General features: G+C 37.0%; 1 protein-coding gene across 3 annotated transcripts in view; it reads left to right on the top strand.

Moving 5' to 3' along the window:
• si:dkey-246g23.2 (solute carrier family 66 member 2) overlaps window positions 1-25,041 on the top strand; it is a 66,585-nt gene that overhangs the window by 17,499 nt on the left and 24,045 nt on the right. For all 3 annotated transcript variants that reach the window (XM_046864801.1, XM_046864799.1, XM_046864800.1), the window contains one exon: window positions 23,638-23,854. In XM_046864801.1, coding sequence (XP_046720757.1) covers window positions 23,638-23,854 — 217 coding nt within the window. The remainder of the gene's footprint in view (window positions 1-23,637; window positions 23,855-25,041) is intronic.

Below are 25,041 nucleotides of genomic sequence, written 5' to 3'. Positions count from 1 at the left end.
AGGAATAGCTAAAAACATCAGGCTCCTTCCCCTTAGGACACAACAGCTGAAACCGTATTTCACGAACAGCCACCTGCACAATCGCACACTCACTGACCGCATTTAAAACCCTGCAAACTAGGGGGGTACAGATACATAAAAATTCATGGTTCAGACACATAAAAATTCATAATTCAGTACGTGTCTTCCTTCACGTTTCAATTTCGGTACGGTTAGGGGGAAGAAATGCAAAATAAAATTGCTTGTCGTTTTTTTTTTTTACATTGTTTAATATTATTTATCATTTTTGAACATCCACTGTTTACATTTTTGTAAATAATTGTAAATATGACTGGATTTAATAAAAAATAAATGATATAAAACTAAAATAGAATAGTTCAAATTAGTGCAATACACTTTTTATTATATTGATGAAATTGAGTAATCTAATGAAATTGGCACAAATTTAAAATGTTTTGATAAAATTATACAAATTGGAAAAGTGAATTAAATAGTTTTCTTTTGTTGGTGTGTGTGTGTGTGTGTGTGTGTGTGTGTGTGTGTGTGTGTGTGTGTGTGTGTGTGTGTGTGTTTTACCTTTAATATTAACTCCCTTGATATGTGGAATTGTCAGAAATTTCTCCTTTTAAGAGAAAAATACTTAAAACTGGATGTTAAATGCAAAAGAATCCGTATCGCTCGACTTTTTAAAAACGTTGGTGATGACAGGGAGTGGTAGCAATTTCGCAGGGTGCCGGAACAAATCGTGTTTCCGGTACGGATCAAGTAACCATAGAGACGCTGCGCTCAAAGTGCGAGGCGGAAACTAAACAAACTGCCGGCCCGCTACATAATATGGTATTATTATTCCCCATGTAAAGCAAGTATTGCGGGACATATTACCCATCAAGAGTCTAATGGAAATCAACCGCACCGTACCGAGACTGTTTGGAACGACTATCCCAACAGCACACACACACACCATGTTAGTGAGATAATAGCAATGTAACTGCATCTTGCACACAAATAAAAACACATTAGTAGCTCAGTGGTTAGGAATCCCAGCACTACCAGTCTTCTATTGCAGGGTACGCAAGTAAGGCTCTTCAACTGCTCAGTATCAATGTGATAAACCACATGCCATAAAGGTAACTGTAAAAGCAAACACAAAAACATGCATATAAACTTAAAGCTTATCACCCGAACAAGTGAGAGGTGTTAGTGTTTTGTGTAATACAAACAGACATGCTCAAACAGTAACGTTGTATTGTGTCACTCTTAAAATGTCAACGTGCTCAACAGAGAAGGATAAAAGAGAGCCCTCTACTGGTCACCGTCAGTAGTTACATTTTGATTAAACAAGTTTCAATTAGTATCAATTATCTTCTTCTGAAACATTAATTGTACAGTTTAAAAAAATTTACAAGATTGTAATTACATGACTCAAATGAGTTTTGAGTACAACTGACCTGTCATCTTTGGCATGTCCATTTTGGATTTACAGATCAATTTATTAAAAAAAGCATCTAAGCAACACCTGTGTAGCTTTTAAGTGTAAGGCAGAAAGAATGAACTCTGTGTGTTGATCTGCAAATCTCTTGGACATGTGCATATAAAACTGTGGCACAAATTAGAGATCACGAGATTCTGAGTTAGTTTAGCTTAATGGCCTAGGAGTGGCAGTGTTGTCTGTCTCAACAAACAAAACTCCCTCTGTGTGGCCATGAAAGGGCAGTTTATCTGGTAAATAAGCCATAAAACACTCAGAGGCATGTTGTTATAGGAAAGTAATCAGTAAGAGCGTAGATGTAAAGCAGAGTCACTGTTTCCACTATGAAGTAGTTTGTTTTCCAGTATCTCCATGATGTCCTCCGAAGTGCTCTTATACTACAGTGATTTGCCAATAAAAATGGCTTTGTCGTATTAAAGAATGTCATACTTTTTTTCTATTTATGGCTCATTTTAATGCAGAAGGTTAAACAGTTTTTCCATGGGGTCTTAATAAGTGTCAAATTTGAAAATCTAAATTTTAGGCCTTAAAAAGTCTTCAATGCGATATTCCAGGTCGTAAATCATTAAACACAGGTTGAAATCTTCCGAGGTCCATGTAACACTGTCTCTAATGCTCATTTAAATGCTTCTGTAGCACTTTGTTTGTTTCTGTGGTGTTGCAATTTTTTCTTTTGCTAGTATTAATTTGCTCTATTATGACTACAAATGAGACCAACCTGCAACAGCCGATCAGCTTTCTGTTATACGTGCGAACAGTATTTAGGGCTCGGTTAAGGCCAGTTGCTAACAACGTATTTGTGTGTTTTTTTTGAAGTTGTGATACAGGTAACATACATTATTTTTTCATGTTGAAAACAAAAAAAATGGTAACATTTTAATTTTAATGGTTGGATCTAGAAACCTGCCTTGTAAATTAAGAGCTGCTGTACTCAAAAATGAACAAACAGCATGTGACCAATCGATAGTCATCTGCAAATAGCCAACGTATAGAAAATAGCGAAATGATTTTATAACTGGAAAATATATCGGCTGATTATATAAACTGCGTTCTGTCCTCGTGATTTGTGCGTTTCAAATCCGCAGCTCCACAGCTACATTCCCACTTCATCTCCGAAATTTCAGAAGCAGCACTTTCTGTTGATCAACAGTTCGTTAACAGTGTTGCAGGTTTCGCGCGCCTGACTCGCTAATCAGGGTGGAATTGCAGACGTAGCACTGACTGCTGTTACTGGAAGTGTAATAAATGTGTAATGGTTTTGTAATATTTTTCGATGTACTCTACTAGTGAGTAGGATGTTAGGCCACGAAGCTGATGTGATCTCTGCGTATCAGACATTGGGCATTATTATAGAAATCAAAGAAATGTTATGGTTCAGTGATTTACTGCTCAAAAAAAAGGTCCACTACAACACTAGCATAACCAACTAGCTACGTTAGCACCCTCTGTGTATATATTGTATAATGTATTTTGGTATATTGGCTGCAGTATTTTGTGGTTATTGGTGTATTATTTGTATAATACACTTTATATAACTACATTGTAGAACCCTGGCGTAGGTGTGAAGGACCCAGGAGACTGGCAACGTTTCACAGAAGCTGTGTGCGTCTTTTACTTGAACTGTTTCTGCATTCAGTTTTCACTCTAGGGCACACACATGCACAAATATACACACAGAGTTCAGCTCGGCTCTCCCGCTCTCTCAGGTGAATGGCGCTCTCTTTTAAAAGACCAACCTCAGCATGATGGCACACAGGTGAGTATCCTCGTTCGTTCATCTCCTCCGGGTTCAAACCGTCTCCTCTCCGCACACAGCTGACGCTCGACAACGCCCCCGCTGTCACATACATATTGATGCATTTTCACACACACTTGTCGATGGTTATTAGTGCACCTTATTGTAATATCTAGACGTCTTCATGAACTGCGAAACCTTTCAATTTGATGATATACTAGGCTAATTATTGAGTATTCATTAGTAGTTTATATTAATGGCTTTGGTGGAGTGTAATGCAGCTACACATGTGTACAGTGCCTGTCGGTAGGCTAGAAACTTTTACTCTTTGTTGTTTTTGGGACACATCCATGTTCCTACAGTGTATGACATTGTGACATTTTTGGCTCTAACAGAAATTATGTAAGACGGAGAACAGGAGAGAAGATCCCCATAGTCAAACAGGGAGGTGGAAGCTTAATGGTTTGGGGTTGTTTTAGAGCAGGGAAGGTTGGAGATTTGTTCCAGGTGAAAAGAATACTAAACCAACATGGCTACCATTCCATACTTCAGCGCCATGCAATTTCATCTGGACTGCAGCTAATTGGAAGCAACTTAACCACACAACAAGACAATGACCCGAAAACATACATCCAAGCTCTGTAAACGTTATTTAGAGAGCTTACGTTCAGCTATGGTGTTATCTGTTATGGAAGAGCATGTGTAGGCCCCACACCTAAATCCTTATTGAACTGCTCTGGCATACACAAGGTCAGAAAGAAATATTCCACTAACAAAGAACACCTTTGGCAAGTTATACAAGAGGCATGACAAAGTATTTTAGCTGAAAGTTAGAAGAAACCAACTGCCCCCATGAGAGTGTGTAAAGCCGTTATTCATGCTAAGGGTGGAATTTTATTTTTTTCTTCTTCAATGAAAAATTTAAAAAGTTTAAAATCTTTTCATTTATATATTTGTAAATTTTCATATTGTTAAATTAACTAGTTTGTTGCAGAGAAACAAAATGAACACGCCCAAGTCTTAAAAAAAAAAAAAAAACATAAAAAAAAAGCTAGGTGTTTTAAAAGTTTTTAACACAGAATTTTTTTTTTTAAGGATTCCATTTCACATTTAGTCTGGGGAAAAGGTTTTACTAGATTTTGGAGTGTGATTTGTATAGATTTGTGCTCATTCAGCCACAAGGGTGTTAGTGAAGTAATGAATGGAGATCACTTGGTTCACAGGAACAGGTTTGGTTCACAGGAACAGGTTTGGTTCTCGAACTTTGTGGTAACAGTTTGCGGAAGAACCACATTTGGCTGGAAATATCAGTTGTCCCAATAGTTTTGTTCATAATTTTGTTCACCTTTTTTATACCTTTTCTTAAAAATAAAAATAAACGTGTGCACCCAATTTGTATTTACATCAATAAAAACATATTGGTTCATTCCAAATAATATTTTTATTCATTTAGAATCTTCAACACTTGACCATCATGCACATGAGCATAAATCCCAAAGCCATTCCATAAAATTTAGTGAAGGTTCTTCCTGGAAGAGTGAACGTTAATAGAGCTGGAAAGGGGAATTTATTTCTTATGGTATTATGTATATATGTACAGTAACTCCTTCTTTCTTGTATGGTCCCCTGGTGGTCTAGTAGTTAGGATGCGGTGCTCTCACCGCTGTGGCCCGGGTTCAATCCCCGGTCAGGAAACCAACCCCAGCCACTCTTAGTTCTGGTCCCAAGCCCGGATAAATGGGGAGGGTTGCGTTAGGAAGGGCATCCAGCGTAAAAACGTGCCAAATCAAACATGCGGATGATCCGCTGTGGCGACCCCTAATGGGAGAAGCCGAAAGAAAGTTTTAACTCTTTCTTTCTTGTGTGCATGCATGCGTGCCTATGTTTTAGCAACATTTTATCATATCATGTAATTAACCAAATAGATTCAGATAAATGGCACCATATTTGTGCAAGTGACATGCAAGTGCTTGAGTCTACTTTGTTCTTTTATAATATGCGAGTGCACGCCTGGACCATGTTTCAGTGTCATTCAATCTCAAAGAGAAAGAAAAGATGAGCAGGTTTTTGTATCTCATATTAATTATTTAGGGAGTATAATATGCTATCCCCCTATTTTTATTTTATTTTATTTTTTTTTTACTTTGGCCCTTGCTGTATACACATGCGTATATAGCAGTGCCGTTTTAGCTGTGTGTAGATGATAAGTGTGTGTGCATGTGTTTGTGTGTTCAAAGCCATTTAAGGTATAGATATGCCTGAGAGCTGGCGTGAGGTAAAACCCGCTTTTTTTAACGTTCGGTTTGTGTTTCGTCCTCTGATCATACGGACAGGTCGTTGATGTGCAGCGCTGTGATGCGGCGAAGGTGGATAATTGATGAGCGAGCCTCCAGGGTCCTGTGTCCTTAGGCAATAGCATTTCCTTGACAGGCTATTGTATGGACTTCATTTGTGCTAAAAGCCCCAGCAGGGTGTGATTCTAAGGCTGACGTCCTGGGCTTGAGCTGTGGAAGGATTAAACACTACACCGTCATGAGCAAGAATAATATTGTCACCAGAGTTAGAGAAAGAGTCATTTGCATGCCTGATTTAGCCTGCGTCAGCACTTTCGCCGAGCCGAGTGGTGCAGAATGGCGGCGCTTCTTTTAACTGCGAGGAGGAAACGGCATCAGAATGCAAGCTGCGTTTTACTACTGCAGGAGCACACACTGAACTCGGCTTCAGACTCAACTTTCTCACTATTATCTCTCTCTCTCTCTCTCTCTCTCTCTCTCTCTCTCTCTCTCTCTCTCAGGCTACTGTCTTATCTTTCAGTTGTGTACTTTATCTCTTTCTTCCTCTCTTCTCTCTGGACCAATTAAAAGTAAGGTTGCAGCATCCATCGAAGGCCAACGAGCAGATTGGACGTATAGTATTTCATTATGTGAGAGTTGAAAGGCCAGCGCTTTGGTCCAGAGAACAGCTGCGATTTGTCCATTAAAGCAGCTCTGACAGAAGAACTGCTGGGTGGAGTGGGCAGGTGTCTTTTGCAGGTCGAAACTAGCCACGAGTCTTACAAAAGCTGATGAGAATCAGTGGAACTGTAGGTCCTGCAGACTCCGGAGCCGGATCACAGGAATCACTATAAAATCATCGGGATTGCTTCTCTCTGTGCGACAGATTGACCTGCATTGGAAAATGACTCTGTCACTTTCTTTCAGCAGCGTCTACTCACTGACCCTTGGCCTTATCCTGTCTTTGTGTTCAAGGTTGAACAAAAATCAACCGGCCAGGATCTTGATAGAAATGTGAGTGTATTGTGCAACATGACCGTATTAGTGCTCAGATCTGATTTGAAGAGAAGGATATCTGAAGAATGTTATAGATAGCATTTGCATTCTCTCAGCTCTGTGGTCATTGTTTTGACCTTGAGCCCAGTTTTAGTTTTTTTTAAGTGAAAAAGCATATGCATGTGCTGTGTGATGGACTGGCATTCCATCTATGCACCTCATAAAGTGTGTTTCTGGAAAATGCTCCGGTGTCCTTGCAACTGTGACGAGGATAAAAGCGCAGACTGTTATATAAATGAATGTTTTGCTTTTTGTGATCTCACCATAAAAGCTGTTATTTCGACTTGTGAGTAGTCTGACCATCTATTAATGACCAGTAACGTGAAGTGGGCAGGGCATGTGATGTTAAATTAACAAGATAAGAAAGAAAGCAACAACAGAAACAAATAGTATGCAAACTTATACCATATATAGTTTAATAGCAATAGCAAACATCATGATTTAATGTTCTATATTTAGAATATACTAGAAGGGTGTGTGTGTGTGTGTGTGTGTGTGTGTGTGTGTGTGTGTGTGTGTGTGTGTGTGTGTGTGTGTGTGTGAGAAAGAGTCAGAGTCAAGGAAGGAATCAGTCAATTTCATGACCTCTGCCGAGACCTTGTGCATTAAAAAAAAAGGAATAAAAGCATTAGGTTCTGTTGTCACTTTTCTGTTTTAAATATTAATTGTCCCTGTATTGCATTTTATTGTGAAAAGCATATTTAAACAGCCATGTTATCTACTAAATCTACTTTATTGCATGAATAACACCTGTACACCTGCCTGCCGTTTCATGGAATACAATCAGCCAATCATGTAGCAGCAGCGCAATGCATGAACTCGTGGAAATAAAGTTCAAGGTGAGACTGGATGAATTTGATCTCCGTGACTTTGCCCAGGAAATGATTGTTCATTTCAGACATGTTGCTTTGAGTGTTTCTGAAGCTGTTAATTCTCCAGGGATTTTTAGTGTTTACACAGAATTGTGCAAGAAAAAGACATAGAGTAAGCAGACATTCGCAAGTGGAAACACCATATTATTAAGGAAGGTCTAAGAAGACTAGTTTGAGCTGACAGGACATCTACGGTAAATACTTTTTACCCTCATAGTGAGCAGAATGTCCTAGCATGCACAACATATCAAACCCTACAGTGGAAGGTCTACAATAACAAAAAACACTTCATTGGGTTCCAAACAAACTTGGTAGTCCATGTCGAAATTGTTTCAATATTCTCAAGATGACGTGTTTGTCCATGCTTTGACAGCCGGGCCTCTCTCCACCTTCGTCACGTGTTAGTTGTGACACAGGAGGAGAGCTGAGGGTCACACATTTCGACCCATTCTGACAACAAAATGGATGGATGTGCAGCTCCTTCACCCCTGGCTCCATTGTCTTTATTTCTATGATGAACGACTCGGGTCTGACTTCAGCAAGCCGCCACTTTTATTTCTCTGATGGTCACAATTTCAGCAAAGGTTTTCCTTTGCATCTTTAGCTCTGCTTCCTCTTCGTTCAGATGGTCATTAGTGAGTGGATTGCCTCCGGTGGAAAAGTGTGCTTAGGCATAACACGTGCATGCACACAGACAGATCTGCAGCTGGTTTTATGGAAATAAGAGCATATTGGTGTGTACGTTTATTTCATGTTGCCCTTGTTACATGATCCTTTTACTGTAATATGTAGAAGCCTCTGAAAACATGTTCATTTATATACATCAATGGTCAGTACCTGACTTTTCCAGCCATATGTATTTGTTACCCCAAAGTTGGAGGCGCACAGTTCTTGAGGGGCGTTTTGCATGTGATAAAGCATAACATTTTCTCTTCACTTAACTAGTGAACATCTGGTCTGCAAATCTAATTCCAGTGTTCTTTGGTAAATTCTGAAATTAAGGCACTTTAAAGGCATTTGTGGAAAAATGTTTCTGGACACCTGACAATAAGATTTTTTTTTTCTTTTGTTTTTTTAAACAGCCCAGTCCACATTTACACCCCATTTGCTGTTTTTATAGCCTCCTCTCTTCTGGTAAGATGTTCCTGTATATTTTAGATTGTGGTTGAGGAGATTTGTGCTCCTTCTTCAGTACCAAGGATGTTAGTAAGGCCTGGGGTGAAGTCAGTGTTGCAGTTCATCCCAAATGTTTTTTCTGTATTTTGTTATTTTCAGAGGACAGTAAATCTGCACTGATATACAAGCTGCACATTAAGTACGCTAAAATACACTATATTGCTAGGTATTGGGTCACCTGGCTATAAGTATGGTATTTAATTTTTGAGTATTGCATTCTACTTTTATTCCCAATTTGCTATTATAATCCCCTCCACTCTTCTGGTAAGATGTTCCACTAGATTTTGGAGTGTGCTTATGGATATTTGTGTTCATCAGCCACAAGGGTTTTACGAAAGGCAGGTACTGATGTAGGGTGAGGAGGCCTGGGGTGCAGTTGGCATTCCAATTAATCACAGTAGGGAAGAGATCAGAGCTCTATAACAGGCCAATCAAGATCTTTAAGTAGCTCACTTTGTGCACAAAGGCATTGCCATGCTGGAACAGGTTCAGGTTTCCATGTTCAAGCAAATCCAAAATGTTATTATAGCGCATCTAAAGACATCCTGTACAATTGAGTGCCTCCAGCTTTGTGGTAACAGTGTGGGAAAAAAAACACATATATCAGGTAATACTTTTGGCAATACAGTGTATATCCATGTTTAATTTTCTATAGTATTGTCCCTTGAGAAGATCTTCTAAAATGGTTGCTGAAATATGAGGGGCATACTCACTTTTGTAAGACTTATACAAGACTATATACATAATAGCCAACTGATCACTAAAATCATTTGTGACACACGGATAATGCAAGTGCAATCCAACCTGGAAATGGCCTGTTATCTTGGCGATAAACAGGACATCCATTACAGCCTTTGTAAATTATGAACGTGTGATGAATGAATAAAGATATCCCCTTTAGTGGTTGGCTTCAAATCCCTAAAAGCCATGAAATTTCATTTTGAGCTCTCTGTATCTGTATCTGTATCTGAGTCTTTGGCTAGCAAATGTTGTTTTTTTTTCTTTTAAATATTTAAAAGTTTTCCTAGAACTGTTCTTATGTGCAAATTTGAATCTCACATAAACAGATAAGAATGGATTGGATATTTCATCCTGAAACTGATTCCTGAATCTTTCTCACTCTCTCTCTCTCTCTCTCTCTCTCTCTCTCTCTCTCTCTCTGTTTCTTTCTCATGGACATAAAGCACATATTTTAAAGACTGCATACAAAAGTCTTGTTAGCTGATGAGGTGTGATTTAATAAATATGCTTATAAATTGTTCAAGAGGAAAATAAAAAGGTTTAAAAAATCTAGTTAAAAATATATAATTATTAAAATTAAATATTGCATGGTGCATTTATATGGTAATTTGATCCAAGATTCTGTTATTTTTGCTATTTTTATTATTTATTTTAGTGATTTTTTTATTTTATTTCATTTAACTGGTTACATTTATTTTACTTGTGGACAGTATGAAGCTGTTAAAGCACAGATAACATAAATATTCTTTTCAGTTCAACAGGAAAAAACATTTATATAAATATACCTGCTCTTATTTTTTTGTCGTCTGTTTTCCAAAGGTTATGCGCAGTCAGTTGGGCATATTTGCATGTATATGAATGCACACAGCGTGAAAGTAATATCGATAGCATTCAGTAGCAGAACCCCTGGACAGAGAAACAGTGATAAGATGAAGATGATAAAGGAGACCTTGATCTGTATGCAGCAGCAGGTTTTTCAACAATGGGGTACATAGAACTAGCAATAAGTGCAGATACTGCTTGACCGAATGGAGCACGATTTGGCATCCACATGTCTTTTAAGTAACAAATTAAATATGACTTGGTGTGATGTGCATACCACGACTGCAGTTTTTCCAATCAGTCCAATTAACATTTCAACAGTGTTTGATTTCTCTTAGACAGCAGCAGTTTGCTCACATTTTATTAATGAAAATAATTACCTTCTGAACATGGTCCCCTTCTGATCAATCAGAATCAAGATCCTGACAATACTGTAGTGTAAATTAATGTTATAAAAGAAAGTAATAATGCAGCAGAAGCTTAATAGTCTTTGTGTGAAAAGTAATAGGCATGAAGTTCATAGTCTTGGTCCTGGAGCGACTATCCCTAATTAGCCATTTATTAATCGTTTCTTCTCAAGTCCCCAAGCGCTTTGGATTGGAAAAAAACATTTAAACCTCCTTCCACCTTGTAATTCTCCTCACAAAGTCATTTTTAAGAGCTCACTGTTTTTCTTAGCACAACCAACATTAAAATGGCAGTATTAAAAATGCCGTTTCAGCATTTTATTTTTATGTTTTATTTGTTTTTAATGGACATTGTTGCAAATCATCTTTACAGAAGTAAAAATGGAATTAATAGTGTAAGGATGTTAAGTGCCACAGTTAGGCCCCTGAGCAAAGCTCTTATCTCTCAGATGAATAAATGGTATATGCAGTGTTAATGTAAAGAAATGCTGTTTATGTCTTGTAAACCTAAAGAAAAAAACCTTAGGATGGACCAGATTCAAAAAAGAACCCATCCTTATCTGAGTAACACACAATATCCATTCATTACAGTTTCATCACTGCTAAAGTAAGTATTTGTTTACTGATGGACCCTTAAGTGCTAAAGTCTTAATGGCAATTGAGTCCTAATACAGTGTAGCAAAACTGTTTTGTATTAATTGCAATCTATGGCCATCTTAACAGTTACTAAGTACCACAGTTATTTCAAGGATTTTTTTGGCCGTCCATGTGAAGACCTTCTCAACACCATTTTCAGTTTCCAATTGATATGAACTCCATCCAGAAGTACAGAAGTTTTATTTATTTATAATTTTTTTTTGCCTATTCCAGTGTTTATTTTTTGCCTAGAACCTACATCCTTTGGAAAAAAAAAAACCCACTAAATATTAAGCACCACTCAGACTTGCAAATTCTTTTTTTCTTTTTTATAAACCTCTAAATCTCAATATTAACTATGACCCCCTCACAAAAAACACTTTTTTTTTTTTTTTTTTTTTTTTTTTTTTACAAAAAAATTTATTGCCATAACTTTAACATTCTGTTTGCCATTTGTAAGCCTTTTCAGCACTAACCCGTCAGATTTACTTTGGGATGATTGTTGAGATTTTAGATTTTTGAAGAGAAGTAAATCAATCGTTAGAATAGCTCAAAAAAATAAAAATCTGACTTTAATCAGATTTTATTGTGTGGCAAGTCGGAAGATATGTTTCCTTCACCTGATGTTGTCGATTTCGTTTATAATGCGCAAGCTCCCTCTGACTTGCTTTGAGTCGATAATGTATTAATTATATAATATCGCTGCTGAACGGTTGTTCATTGAGTCCCTCGGAAGGAGAGTGACTTAATTAACAACCCCCCGAGTCTGTGTAATGAAGCTGATTGGAGATAATTGTGAGTGATTATACTGTATCTGAAGTTTATTGACCCGGTTCCCCGAATGGCCTTCCGCTTAGCCAAGGGCGGCCCTGCAGGCATGGGGATGAGCGATCAACATTGTGTTAAAAAATGATCCACAATGATGTGTTGCTGCAACATTGCATCAGTGACACGCTGTTAGAACCTGCCAGGTTTCATGTGGAGTCTCCAGGCAGGCTCTCCTGTCCACACAGAACGCATCTTCATTTCAAAGCGTAATTTTTTTCTGTTTCTTTTTCTAATATTCACTCTTATTTATTGGAAATTAATGTGGAACTTCTTTGTGACCTCACATGTCTAGAGCATAAATTATAAAGAAAATATTATATAATACTTAAATCGCCACTCATACCTTGGCTGAATATATTCATTGAGGTGCAACAACAGAGGTCATGCCAGTGAAAAAAGAAACCGGGACTATTGCATATGTATTCTGAGTGCCTGAGAGATATCCAAGATTTATACATATGTATGATTTTTTTTTTTTTTTTTTAACATTTCCCAAAACAGTAAATTTCACAGTATTATTTGGCATCTTGTCCTACTAGTAATTGTATTGTGTCTACGATTTTTAAAAACCTTGCGTCTTTATTGTTGCAGCCTTCGCTATCAATTTTATTTGTATAAAGAAATCCAGATGCAGCTCTAGATCCCTAATGAGCAAGCCAGAAACAACTGTAGCAAGAAAAACACCCTGAGAGGACATGAGGAAGAAACCTTCAGGGTGATATGGGATTGTGGGATTATTACAGTATACTGTAACACTGACGAGATGTTTTGCCATGGACAGTATTCAGATTTTTTGCAAATGTTATATCAGTATTTACATGAGGAAATTTGTGAATATTCAAATTCTCATAACTATTTTCTTGACTCTGCATTCCTATTCATGCATGTCACCTGAGTGTAGTTCATATGTCAGAGGTTGCCAGGTGTTTTTTGTACAGTATACATTACAACCAAGAGACGGTAAAAAATTTCAATTCAGGAGCACTAATATGATGTATAAATGATAAGATGTGATCTATCAGGAGTCTAGTATCCTTATACAAATTGGCCAATATATTATCAACATTAAAATATCAGAACCCAGAATAAACATTATAAGCATTGGTTGATGAGTTCGATTAGTGTGTACAAGAAATCTCTCTTGGTGCATATGATTTACAGCAGATATCCAAACCTCATCTTGGCACCCTTTGTGATAGTTTCTTGAACTGAGAAAGAGATGAAGCACACAGTGCTGTAGGATGTAAAAATGCTCTCCATGATGGCTCTGCAGAGTTGAACCACTATTGATTGAGATCCATTGAGTACCCTCTGAAGGAACATTTCTCTAATGTTCTTCTGTGACAAGGCCTGTAATTGATGTTCTTTCATTTAAGGGTGGTTGTAATACTGGAGCTAAGATTTTTCTTTTCTTTTTTTTTTTGCTGCACAAATAGTCTGTTGTAATTATCACATTAATTACGACATATTGGGTTGTAATTCAAGTATATGGCTTTTTACATTATATTTTCTACAACTTGTATGCCCTTGATCCAGAACATCATATATAAACACTACATGGACTAAATTTTGTGGACACCTGACTCTGATTCATATGTGCTTTTTGCATCTACAACATTTGGCAGACGCCTTTATCCGGAGCAACCTACATTTATCTCATTCATACCACTGAGCAGTTATAGGGTTAAGGGCCTTGCTCAGGGGCCCAGGAGTGGCAGCTCTGTGTGGCTAGGATTTAAACTCATGAACTTAGTATCCAAATTCCAATGCCTTAACCACTAATCTACCAACTCCCTGAACATCCCATTCCATATTTGGTCTCCATTTGCTTTTATAATTTCCACTCTTCTTGGTAGATGTTCAACTACATTTTAGAATGTAGTTTAGGAGTTAATTGTGTTGCTAATTAGGCTATATAGGTGGGTTCTAGTAAGGTCAGGTATATAGAGTAAGGAGGCCTGCCTAGCGTGCAGTCAGTGCTCCAATTCATCCCAAAGGTGTTCAATAAGGTTGAGGTCAGAGCTCTGTTGAAGGCCACATGAGATCTTCCAATTCAGCCCATGTAAACCATATCTTCATGGAACTGGCTTTGTGCACAGGGATACTTTCATGCTGAAGGTAGTACTGTGTTATCTGTGTATTTAATATTAACTTTGAGTGGCAGTTCGGCATGTAGGGTTACATCAAAACATCAGTCAGTGGGGTTTTCACTCAAAGAAACTGTGCTGAAATCCAAGGTCACATCACATACAGCTGCTTTTAAATCTATACTCATGCCTGTCCTCTAAATACTGTTGTGCACAATCTAAATTTAAATCTCCTCTATGTTTAAATAAGGGTTCTGGGATAAGGACAGGGCAGTCTTTTTGAGCCAATACAAATCTGCAGAAATTATTGACTGATGACAATAAGAATTTTGGGTACGAACTGTTAAAGGGAAATGCTGATTTTTGTGGTATCCATGTAGGAACATCTTCCTCAGCCAATCACAAGTGCATACATTCTAGGCAGAAGATGAGCATCATGATTAATCAGGCAGGTCCCGGGGCATCAACAGACACTGTTTCATCTATGTGGTCAAAGTGGTATTTACCAAAGGCAAACCCCCATCATACTTGATCATAAGCTGGATGTGTCTAGACATAAGTTATAGTAGCTACGGCACAAAAGAATATTGGAGCCATGACCTTGATTTTTGAGTAAGAATGTGCGTGTGTATGTGTGTGTGAGCGTATGTGTGTGAGGCATCTGAGCATATGTGACACAGTTTGTCATTTTGAGTTGCAAGCCACAGTGGCTTTTGGTATAAAGTAAAAAAAAAAAAAAAAGCCTTTCCAGCTGTTTTTATTGGTTTTTGATTAAATCAAGGCCCAGCTTTCATACTGTGTCAATATGATTGTGAAATGTAACCAATAAATATAGAATGATACACATGTTGAGGGTGCTCCCCATCACATCCTCTCTCTCCCTCTTTCTCTTTTTCTTGCTCTCCTCTCATCCCACTTTATCTTTTATTACTATCTGTAGCAAAAGATAATTGAATGAACTCCTATGAGTTTGCAAGATACAATACATCTGGCTCAATAGTATCGCCTCTGTAATCGACGAGAGCTACACGTGTGTTTGATCAGATTTGTGTGTGTAATATTAGTGTGTAATATCACTTTTGGCTCAAATATAAATGTTCTAATGTATGTGAATACTCTGCGGGAAAAAAAAAAATCTTGGATAACAGTCACTATTTTAGTCAATACAGTCAATAAAGACCTCTTGATTTAGATCACTTTTTACAGCACATTGAAAAGGTGACTAAGAATTTATGACTTTTTTTATGTATGTATGTGAGAGTAGACTGAACATACATACATATTCCGAATAGGCAGAGCTATTTCTGGACCTGCAGCTTAATGCATTATTTATTACAGGCTCTGCCTCTGGCCTGGCGAGTGCCCTCCTTAATTATATCATAACGCCCCAATCTGGAAATTTGGTGCACAAACAATGGGGTTTAAATGTTAATAATATTTTTGTAGTCATTAGACGCCACTAGTAGGTAATATTTATAACCTGTTAGGTCAGGTGGTTAGGTTGGCATGACCTGAACTGGGTTGATAATGGACAACACACAGCATGCTGAATTAGGGATGTGGATTCAAAAAAGGAACAAGCACTGGCTGGCAAGATTTCTGGAGTTTTCCACTGTGCCACCAGGAACCAACAGAAATCGTATGCAAGAAATATATATTTTTTTCATGTTTAATATGGTTTATAATTGTGTTAAATCTTTGAAAATTTAGTTTTTTTTTTTTTATCTGTAAGATAGCTTAATTGGCAGTTAAAAAAACTGTTTTTTTGGAAAACTTTTGACATCATTTGTATGGCTAAAAGTTTAAAAAGACCTTAAATTGACAAATTAATTTGTGCTTGTTGAATATTTCATTCTTGGTTTTAGATCCATTATGCTGTTAATGGATCTACACAGAAGTCTTGGAGGTTTTGACTTAATTAACAGAGTAGCAAAGCAGAGTGAAAATGAGATAAGACACACCTCCAATAGATTTTGGAGTGATGCACTGATGTTCGATTAGTACATAGTTTTTAGAGCTTTCTTGATGCAAAGGGGTGAAGTAATGCTGAAACATGTCTGGAGTTTTTGGTTCAAATGAAGGGAAATTTGTACATATATATTTAACAGTTAACAATGTTACCTAGGTTGGTTAATATCCATTAATACTAGATTACAATAATACTTAGATTATTGACTGTTATCCTAATCTGTCAATGTTCATCACTCATGGTTTATATTGGTATCAGTTCCTCAGTGGTTAGGAAGTTGGACTTCTGATCATATGGTCATAAATTCAATTCCCCACTCCAACAAGCTGCCACTGCTGGGCCCTTGAGCAAGGCCTTTAACCCTCCACTGCTCAGTTGTATAATTGATATAATTGTAAGTCCGTCTGGATACTGGTGTCTGCCAAATGCCATAAATATCATATTGAGTTACTGTATTTTCCTTATTTATCGATAATTTCACACTTGCATACCACAGCCTAGAAATGTGTTATTCGTTCATATATGTTAAACTGATCCAAATTACCGTTTTTTTGTGTTTTGTTTGGTTTTTGTTTGGTTTTTTTAATAGATTCCATTATGTAAGGTTTTTTATACTCGTGTTTTGTTTTTTTCTCTTTTCTTCAGTCATGCACATTAGTAAGAGGATTGACTAGGCTTGTTAGAATCCCTGTTGAGTCCATTGGCAATGAGTTCAACTTGTTTAAAAATAAATAAATAAATAATCTGGGTCAACATCCTAACTCACTTGGTTAGTCTATATAGAATCCTGCGCATGGATTCCAAATTGACCCGAATTGGGTTATTTTTAGGCCAGCTATTTTAGAAGGTTTATACCTTAGAGATTCATCAGCAGAGTCCTGATTGGCTGAGATTTTCAGGGTATGGTGCAGTTTGTGGGGTTTGGGGAGGTTTGTGGTTGACTGTGAAGAACCTTGATGGCTTTACTCATGCAGGCGATTCTTAAATGCTTGCCTGGCCTGTGCTAGTCCAGCTGAGATTGACATGCCCTACAGAGCAGTGTGAACAGCAAACACTGACTTCTGTGAGCTCTCGAGGCTAGTAGATGAATGAGAGAGCTATTGGCTCTGACAGCTTTGCTGATGATGATTGAAAAAAGGGCTGTTATGTCCAGATACGAGGGGCTTTTTGAGCTGTAGAGAAGTTTCTCTCATAGCTTTGAGTCAGAAGCCCTGTTTGTAATTGAACTATTTGATCTGTGGATGGCTTAGAGGAGAAGGCTTCGCTCACCTTCCTGCTCTTTGTGTGTGTTTGAAGTGCGTCTCATCCACAGCAGAGTTTTGAGCCCCCAAGCCAGACTGGAGTGCCTCCAAACTGCCTTCAGGCTTTAAAGAAATTGGGGGCACAGTTAGAAAAGATCATCGAAAGTTATAATTTGTTTTAACCTGAGTAAAAAAAAAAAAAGTGTGTGTATATAATATATATATATATATATATATATATATATATATATATATATATATATATATATATATATATATATATAAAAGATGCAGCCTTGGCTTATGACTGTACCTTATTATTCATTTGCCACCCTAGCCTGTCTTAAAAATGTTTTAAATATCTCATTGCTCTCTCTGATAAACCTGGGTTAGGGTTAGGGTTAGGGTTAGGGTGAACCTGAACATAACATTTGTATGTGCCTTTTGAATTCCATATTTTGTTCCTTTAATTGCCGTTATAACCACCACTATCCTGGGAAGATGTTCCACTGGAGTGTGGTTTTGAAGATTTGTGCTCATTAATTTCTAATGCTCTGGGAGCCGTCAGCTGGACGCTGAGGTGCTTAATCAGGTTGATGTCAGAGCTCTATAGCAGACCACTCAAGAGCGTCCACTCCAAACCATCTTAAACCATATCTTCATGGAGCTCACTTTGTGCACAGGTGCAGTGTCATGTTGGAACAGGTTTGGGTCTTCAAGTTCAGATGAAGCTGAAGGGGGGAAAAAAAATATTTTACCACATCATAGAATTGTGAGCCTCCAAAATTGTGGTGGCAGTTTGGAGAAGAACCACACATGGTTGGAAAATTCAAGTGTCCAAATACTTCTGTCCATATAGTGTGTAATAACAATAAAAAAAAAACTTATTTTGCAAATTCTATATAAAATCCACGTTTTTTTAAAAGCCAGGTACAGTCTGTCATTTCCAAAAACTTATTTTTTTTTTTAAATGCCATTTCCTTATGTTTGTCTGTTGTTCCATAAATTAATTTTAGCCAGATGCTACTAATTTATGATTTACAATATTTTTAAATGGGCTTCAAAATAAGAAATAATATTTGACTAATACATTTCGAGGTACAACACTCATTTATTATGCACAGCAATATGGAACTGTTGTAATGAAACTTTAAAATGAAAGACACCCCCCCACAAACACCCTAAAATCACCTCATATTAATATAACTCTGCCATACTCTAGGTATATAATATTGGAACGTATTTTTGGAGTTTTAGTGGATTAGATGTATGTGGTTCTGTTTTGCGATTAAATATTTGAACCCTACTTTCAAATTAAATGTAGGAATGTACTTTATTTAAAAAAGAACTAGTCAGAAAGCTCTGTGAACATAATAGTTAAATACCTACTTGTACATTTATTGTTGTTTATACATATATGGGATATTTTCAAAATGAATTGTGCGATTTCTTGACCACATTCTGGAATGTGGTATTTTGTTTTTTGCCCTTCTCATCCACATACTTTATTCCTAACTGCCTGTTTAGAGTACATTATCGATTCATTCCAAATAATATATTCATATTCTTCTACACCCAGACTATGCATGGTTTTTTGATTGGTGTATGTAATTTGCACAAGTACATTTCCACCTCTGATATGTTTTCAATGGGCAGCTTACTGTTACTTCAGGCAGTGAATGTCTACCATGGCTTCAGAGGTCAGTGTTCTCCCAGAGATTATGTGGGATTCTTTCTCTGGATTGCTTTCCCCTTCTGAAAGCAGGGCAGTTAATGTATCGGTTTACTGGCTACTCAGAGTACCTTAATATTTTGAGTATAATTTTTATTGATAACTGCAGATAAACTGATATAAGTTCTTGTTGTAGCAGCCATAATGATCAAAAACGCACATTGGTCTTCCTGTCCTTGTGAGGAACTTCCTTTGACATAGTTCAGCTCATAACGCTGTACCCCACATCCAAATCTTATTGTTCATTAATAACCTGAAGGTAACTTTTTGGCTGTTTGTTTTTTAATGTTGTTAGTTATTTATGTTTATTTGTTTTTGTTAGATTAATTTTTTTTAAAAGTTTGTTTCTGTTGTGAGGGGGAGCCAAATTTTCCCACAAGGTCAAATCTATGAGATATTCTTAGATTTTTGCTCACAGAACTGTGTCTGAGTCCACTGATGGGAAAGCTATTCCATAACTCTTTATTCAAAAGAAAAAATCTATGCTATACGCTGTAGCCTTCAATATTGATGGTACCATCTTTTGATCGAAGTAGGTGTGGCGGATCAAATATGCACCCCCAAACACACACACACAGAACAAACATGACTTTGAAGCACCTTAGCTCTTACTTTTACTAAAAATCTCTCTTTGACAACTTCTAAACATCCTTGAAAGTCATATTTGAAAAATTTTTGCCCACAGGAAATTGATACAGATGTATTTTCCACATCTGCTAATGTCTATTAAAGTGAATGGGAGGAGAGCACAGGATAAGTGCCTCGGGTCTCTTGACACATCATTTTGCTGCTGTCAGCTAGTTTTATGTTTTGATTTAAAGTGAAATGAAGCTTTCATTTGCAATTGCCTTGCTGAGGTGGTATATTCGTGCAGATCAATGCAGTTATATATGCGCAGGTGAAAATTTAAGAGGCTCCTTAGCAGTGCTAAAACTCCCATTTAAATTCCCATTCAAATTCTATCTGTGAGTTGGTCACATACTCAAATGCTGTGTGTGGCAATGCCTTGTGTGATCTTTTTTGCTATTGTGCAGAATTCATTGTTTACTCTCACTTGTTACCTGCTTCAAGGTCACAGAGTAAAGACCTGAACTCTTTTTGTTATCTATTAAATAACACGTTTATAAATTTTTTGTAATAACATATTACCGCAAATTCATTTTAACGGCACTAATTTTAATAACGCGTGATTAACGCAGCGCGCATTCGACCATTTTTATAAAAATAAATAAATGAATATAAAAATATAACCTCCAACGCAACACTCATTTAGTCTTTTCATTAATCGGATATAATAAAAAAATACAAACTCCACCGGAAAATAATTTTTAATCACTAAACATTTGTTTTACTATGCGCCATGTCTCAAATCAAGCACCAAAATATGCCATGGTGCACACACCCGGCAATTAAAACCGTCCGTGTGGAAACATAGAAAAAGTTCCATTTGGTGTCCTGATGATTAAGGTCATTTAAAACACCATAATTACTTTAAAACATTTACCAGAAAACTTTGTCTTCATGCTCTATGTTGAGTTTAGTTTCACTAATAATAAACATACATTTGTATAAAGTCTCCATATTTGTCTATGCCAATGTTGATTAGAGTATTAAAAACTTGAAAAGTATGAATTTAAGGTACATTTATAATTAATAAAAATGTGCGATTAAGTTGCGACTAATCACAAGTGAACTCATGCGATTAAATGCGAATAAATATTTGAATCGATTGATAGGCCCACTTTTTAGTTATTCTTTTTATTTCCCCTAAATCAGAAGGCAAACTCCTTTTTTGGTGTCTCAAGTGCTTGTGTGTCACAAACTATAGATAGTGGAACTGTGCACAATATCCGTATTTAGTCTCCACAGTATGTCAGGAGCCAAAATTAATGTTCCTTTATATAACAATCAATTCTTCACTAGTTCTGTCAGCACATTCAGGCTCAGCCTCATGAATACAATCAGTGACTTTGAAAGCAGGTCATAGATCTTGTCAGTATGTCATGAACGTGATAAGTAGCATGTAAACGACTTGTGAGAATCTGATCACAAAGTGGGTTAGTGAGTTATCCATCCTGTGCTGCATTCACTGACACAGGAACAGCACTTTATTTGCATATGCACATGATAAATCAGGGGTGTAATCACAGGAGAACCACAGCATAGCCTTGTTTTTTCAGCTCACACACCTGATATGTGTTTTTCCTAAGACTGTAGTGCTGCTGAATTCTCAAGGTTGATTGGATGATTTTTCTACAGTAAAAAGCTAATTGACTGGGACTTTATATGAATTATAAACGACTAAACAATGTTTTTTGCATAACAATTTAGCAGTGTTTGCTTATGATAAAGCTTTTGTTGAGGAGATATTTAATTTAGCATTTTTAAAGGAGTCTCTGATGTCAATGCTTCAGAGGTTTTTCACTTTGAAAAGACTTTTATTAATCTGCATTTGCCATTATACGAGGTGGTTTTAAAAAGAAGACTTCCAGGGCACATTCCAGAAGTAGGTGACAGTGTGTAATTGTAGATACATAAAGAACTTTCTTGTAAACGGAGCTAGTTTAGAAAATGTTTATCTTAGGAAGATGTTTATCTAGATTTTGAAGTGTGGTTGTAGAAATTTGGGTTAATTCACCCACAAGGGTAATTGTAAAGTGAGGAAACTTGTGGAGAGGCAGTGTTAAATTTCATACCAAAGGTGTTTAGTAGCATTATAAATATAGCCAACCCCTCAAGATCTTCCACTCCAACCAATGTAAACCGTATCTTCATGAAGACTGCTCTGTGCACCAGGGCATTGTCATGCAGGAACAGGTTTGCAGGTTCAAGTGAAGGGAAAATGTACTTCTATATAATTGTGGTAACAGTTTTGGAAAGAAAAACATGTGGCTGGAAATGTCTGGTGTCCTAATACTTTTGTTCAAATAGTATCAGTGTGCACTTTGGAAATAATCAAACGTTTAGAAAAATCACAAATTTCCAATAAAGTCAAGTCATTACTATCTTCTTACCTTAAACTTTTTAAATATGATCACCCAGATGATAGACACTGTGTACCATGTAAACTAAAATCTACAATGCATCCGGAAAGTATTTACATCACTTTTTTGTGTTTTTTTTTTCACATTTTGTTGTGTTACAGCCATATTCCAAAATGGATTAAGTCCATTATTTTCCTCAAAATTCTACAAACAATACCATAATGACAACGTGAAATAAGTATGTTTGAAATCTTTGCAAACTTAAGGTTTAAAAACGAAAGAAATCACATGTACATAAGTATTTACAGCCTTTGCCATCACACTCAAAATTGAGTTAAGGTGCATCCTGTTTCCACTGATCATCCTTGAGATGTTTCTACAACTTGATTGAAGTAAATTCAATTGATTTGTACATTATTTGGACCTATTTTATTATCTGACCTCACCTAGACAGGTGTGTCGGAGAACAAATTAAGCCATGAAGTCCAAGGACGGGACGGGATTGTTTCGAGATGCAGAAAGAATTCTGCAGCATTGAAGGTCCTAATGAGCATAATGGTTTCAATTATCCGTAAATAGAAGTTTAGAACCACCAGATGGTCACTCTGAATGAGCTCCAGCGTTACTCTGTAAAAAGAGGAGAACTTTCCAGAAGGACAACCTTCCCTGCCTGCAGCACACCACCAATCAGGCTTGTATGGTAAAGTGTTCAGACGGAAGCCACACGACAGTCTGCCTGGAGTTTCTCAGACCATAAGAAACAAAACACTTGAACTCTTTAGCCTGAATGCGAAGTGTCATGTCTGGAGGAAACCAGATACTGCTCATCACCTGGCCAGTACCATCCCTACAGTAAAGCATGCTGGTGGCACCATTATGCAGTGGGGAGGTTTTTTAGTGGCAGGAACTGGGAGACTAGTCACGAGAGAAAGATATAAATGCAGCAATGCACAGAGTCTTCCTTGATGAAAACCTTCCTCAGAGCGCTCGGGACCTCAGAATGGTGCGACGGTTCTTCCAACAGGACAACGATCCTAAGCACACAGCCAAGATTACAAAGGAGTGGCTACAGGACAACTCTGTGAATGTCCTTGAGTGGCTCAGCCAGGGACCAGACTTGAACACGATTGAACCTCTCTGGAGAGATCTGAATATGGCTGTGCATCAACACTTCCCATCCAACCTGATGGAGCTTGAGAGGTTCTGCAAAAAAGAACTTGAGAAACTGCCCAAAAATAGACATGAGGCTGTAATTAGTGCCAAAGGTGCTTCAACAAAGTATTGAGCAAAGGCTGTGAATACTTATGTACATGTGTTTGTTTTTTTTTTTTTTTTTTACATTTGTCAAGATTTTAAACACACTCCTTTCACGTTGTCATTATGTCAGTATTGTTTGTAGAATTTTGAGGAAATTATTTAATTTAATCCATTTGGAATAAGGCTGTAACATAAAATGTGAAAAAAAACGTGAAGCTCTGTAAATATTTTCCAGATGCACTTATTAATTATATTATAATGTTGCTTTTACCTTTTATTATGAATATAAAAACGTGTGCATATAACAATTTATTTTTGTCTATATTTTACAGACCTGGACGTGCGGTATTTTTGGAAATGGAGCGCATTTGAGGATTACTTGCTGTTCTGTTTCGGCTTCACGATGCTGTGTGCCTTCTTCACACTCCTCTTCCTCGACTGGGTGGTGTTCGTGGAGTCTCTAGGCTCACTGGCCCTGCTGTTCGAGGCCATGCTGGGTCTGCCTCAGCTACTACAAAACTACAATAACGGCTCCACTCGAGGCATGAGGTTAGATAATCACTAAATTAAATGCTAAAATGCTAAAGTTTTTCTCCACTCAGAAATAAAAACAGGACGACTGATTACGCAAAATGTAGTAAAAAGTAAGATATCTGACTTTGAAATGTAATGAAGTTAAAGTCTCCCAAAATGGAAATACTTCAGTAAATTAAAGAAACATGAAACAGCTACTTAAAAACAGTAACATATTACATTTAATTCATTACTGTACACCACTGGATAAGTTCTGAAAGCTGTTAATAACTTATTAGTAATTAATAAAAACTGAATTAGTTTTGCCTTTATGGGTTCACATATAGATGGTCCCCGAGTTATGATGGTTCGACTTGTGATTTTTCAATCTAACGATGATGATGGTGATGGTGCATGCAGCTAGGATGAGCGTATCTCTCAGAGTAAAGTTTCTCAGTGTGTATTTTTTTCTGTTTCAAATGGTTTCACACAGCAATTTTAGTGATAAAAGCATGTCTTCCAAGCGCCCAAGTATGTCTCCTGCTTGTAGTAAAAAAAAAAACAAAAAGAAGAGGAAAGCCATCAGTTTAGAGCAGAAAATGAAAAATATATATCAACATGAAGCAGGAAAGACTGTCACAGTCATAGTACCATCTCCGACTTACGATATTTTTTACTTGCGAAAGGGTCGTCATAACATATCTCCATAGTAAGTAGGGGACTACCGGTAATTCAATAAGTACTACTTTGGGTACTTTGGTAAAGCACTCTTACTTTTTTTTTTAACCTTTTTAAAATATTTGGCATCCCTACAATTAACATCTGGTGACATCAATCAGATTCTTTATATATTTGATTTATATAAAGTTTTTTTTAATTAGATTTACAACGTGTTGATGATGCAACAAAAAAAATCTAATCTAATAAGTAACTTATTTCTCATATGCAGTAATCTTTAGGTGGTTGTTAGGTGGTTTCAAAGACCATTAGATGCCATAAAATGTTTTTTTTTGTGGTCATGGCATCTAGTAGATGATTTTGAAATGTGAAAAAAACCTCCAGTTCTGAAACTATGGCTTACTTTGGTCTAGAACAAGATGCTGAAGGAGACAAACTGTCCTAACCAAACTGTTCTACACTCCCGAATTCCCTTTTTCTCCTTCCTTTTGGGTATTGTGTGCCTAGTGATAATTTCAGGATGACAGTGTGGGAATGTAAATCAT

The sequence above is a fragment of the Silurus meridionalis genome, chromosome 13 (assembly GCF_014805685.1).
Source record: "Silurus meridionalis isolate SWU-2019-XX chromosome 13, ASM1480568v1, whole genome shotgun sequence".
NCBI classification, from domain to species: domain Eukaryota; kingdom Metazoa; phylum Chordata; class Actinopteri; order Siluriformes; family Siluridae; genus Silurus; species Silurus meridionalis.
Note: the sequence above shows the minus strand (reverse complement) of the source record. Positions and strands in the feature narration are given on the sequence as shown.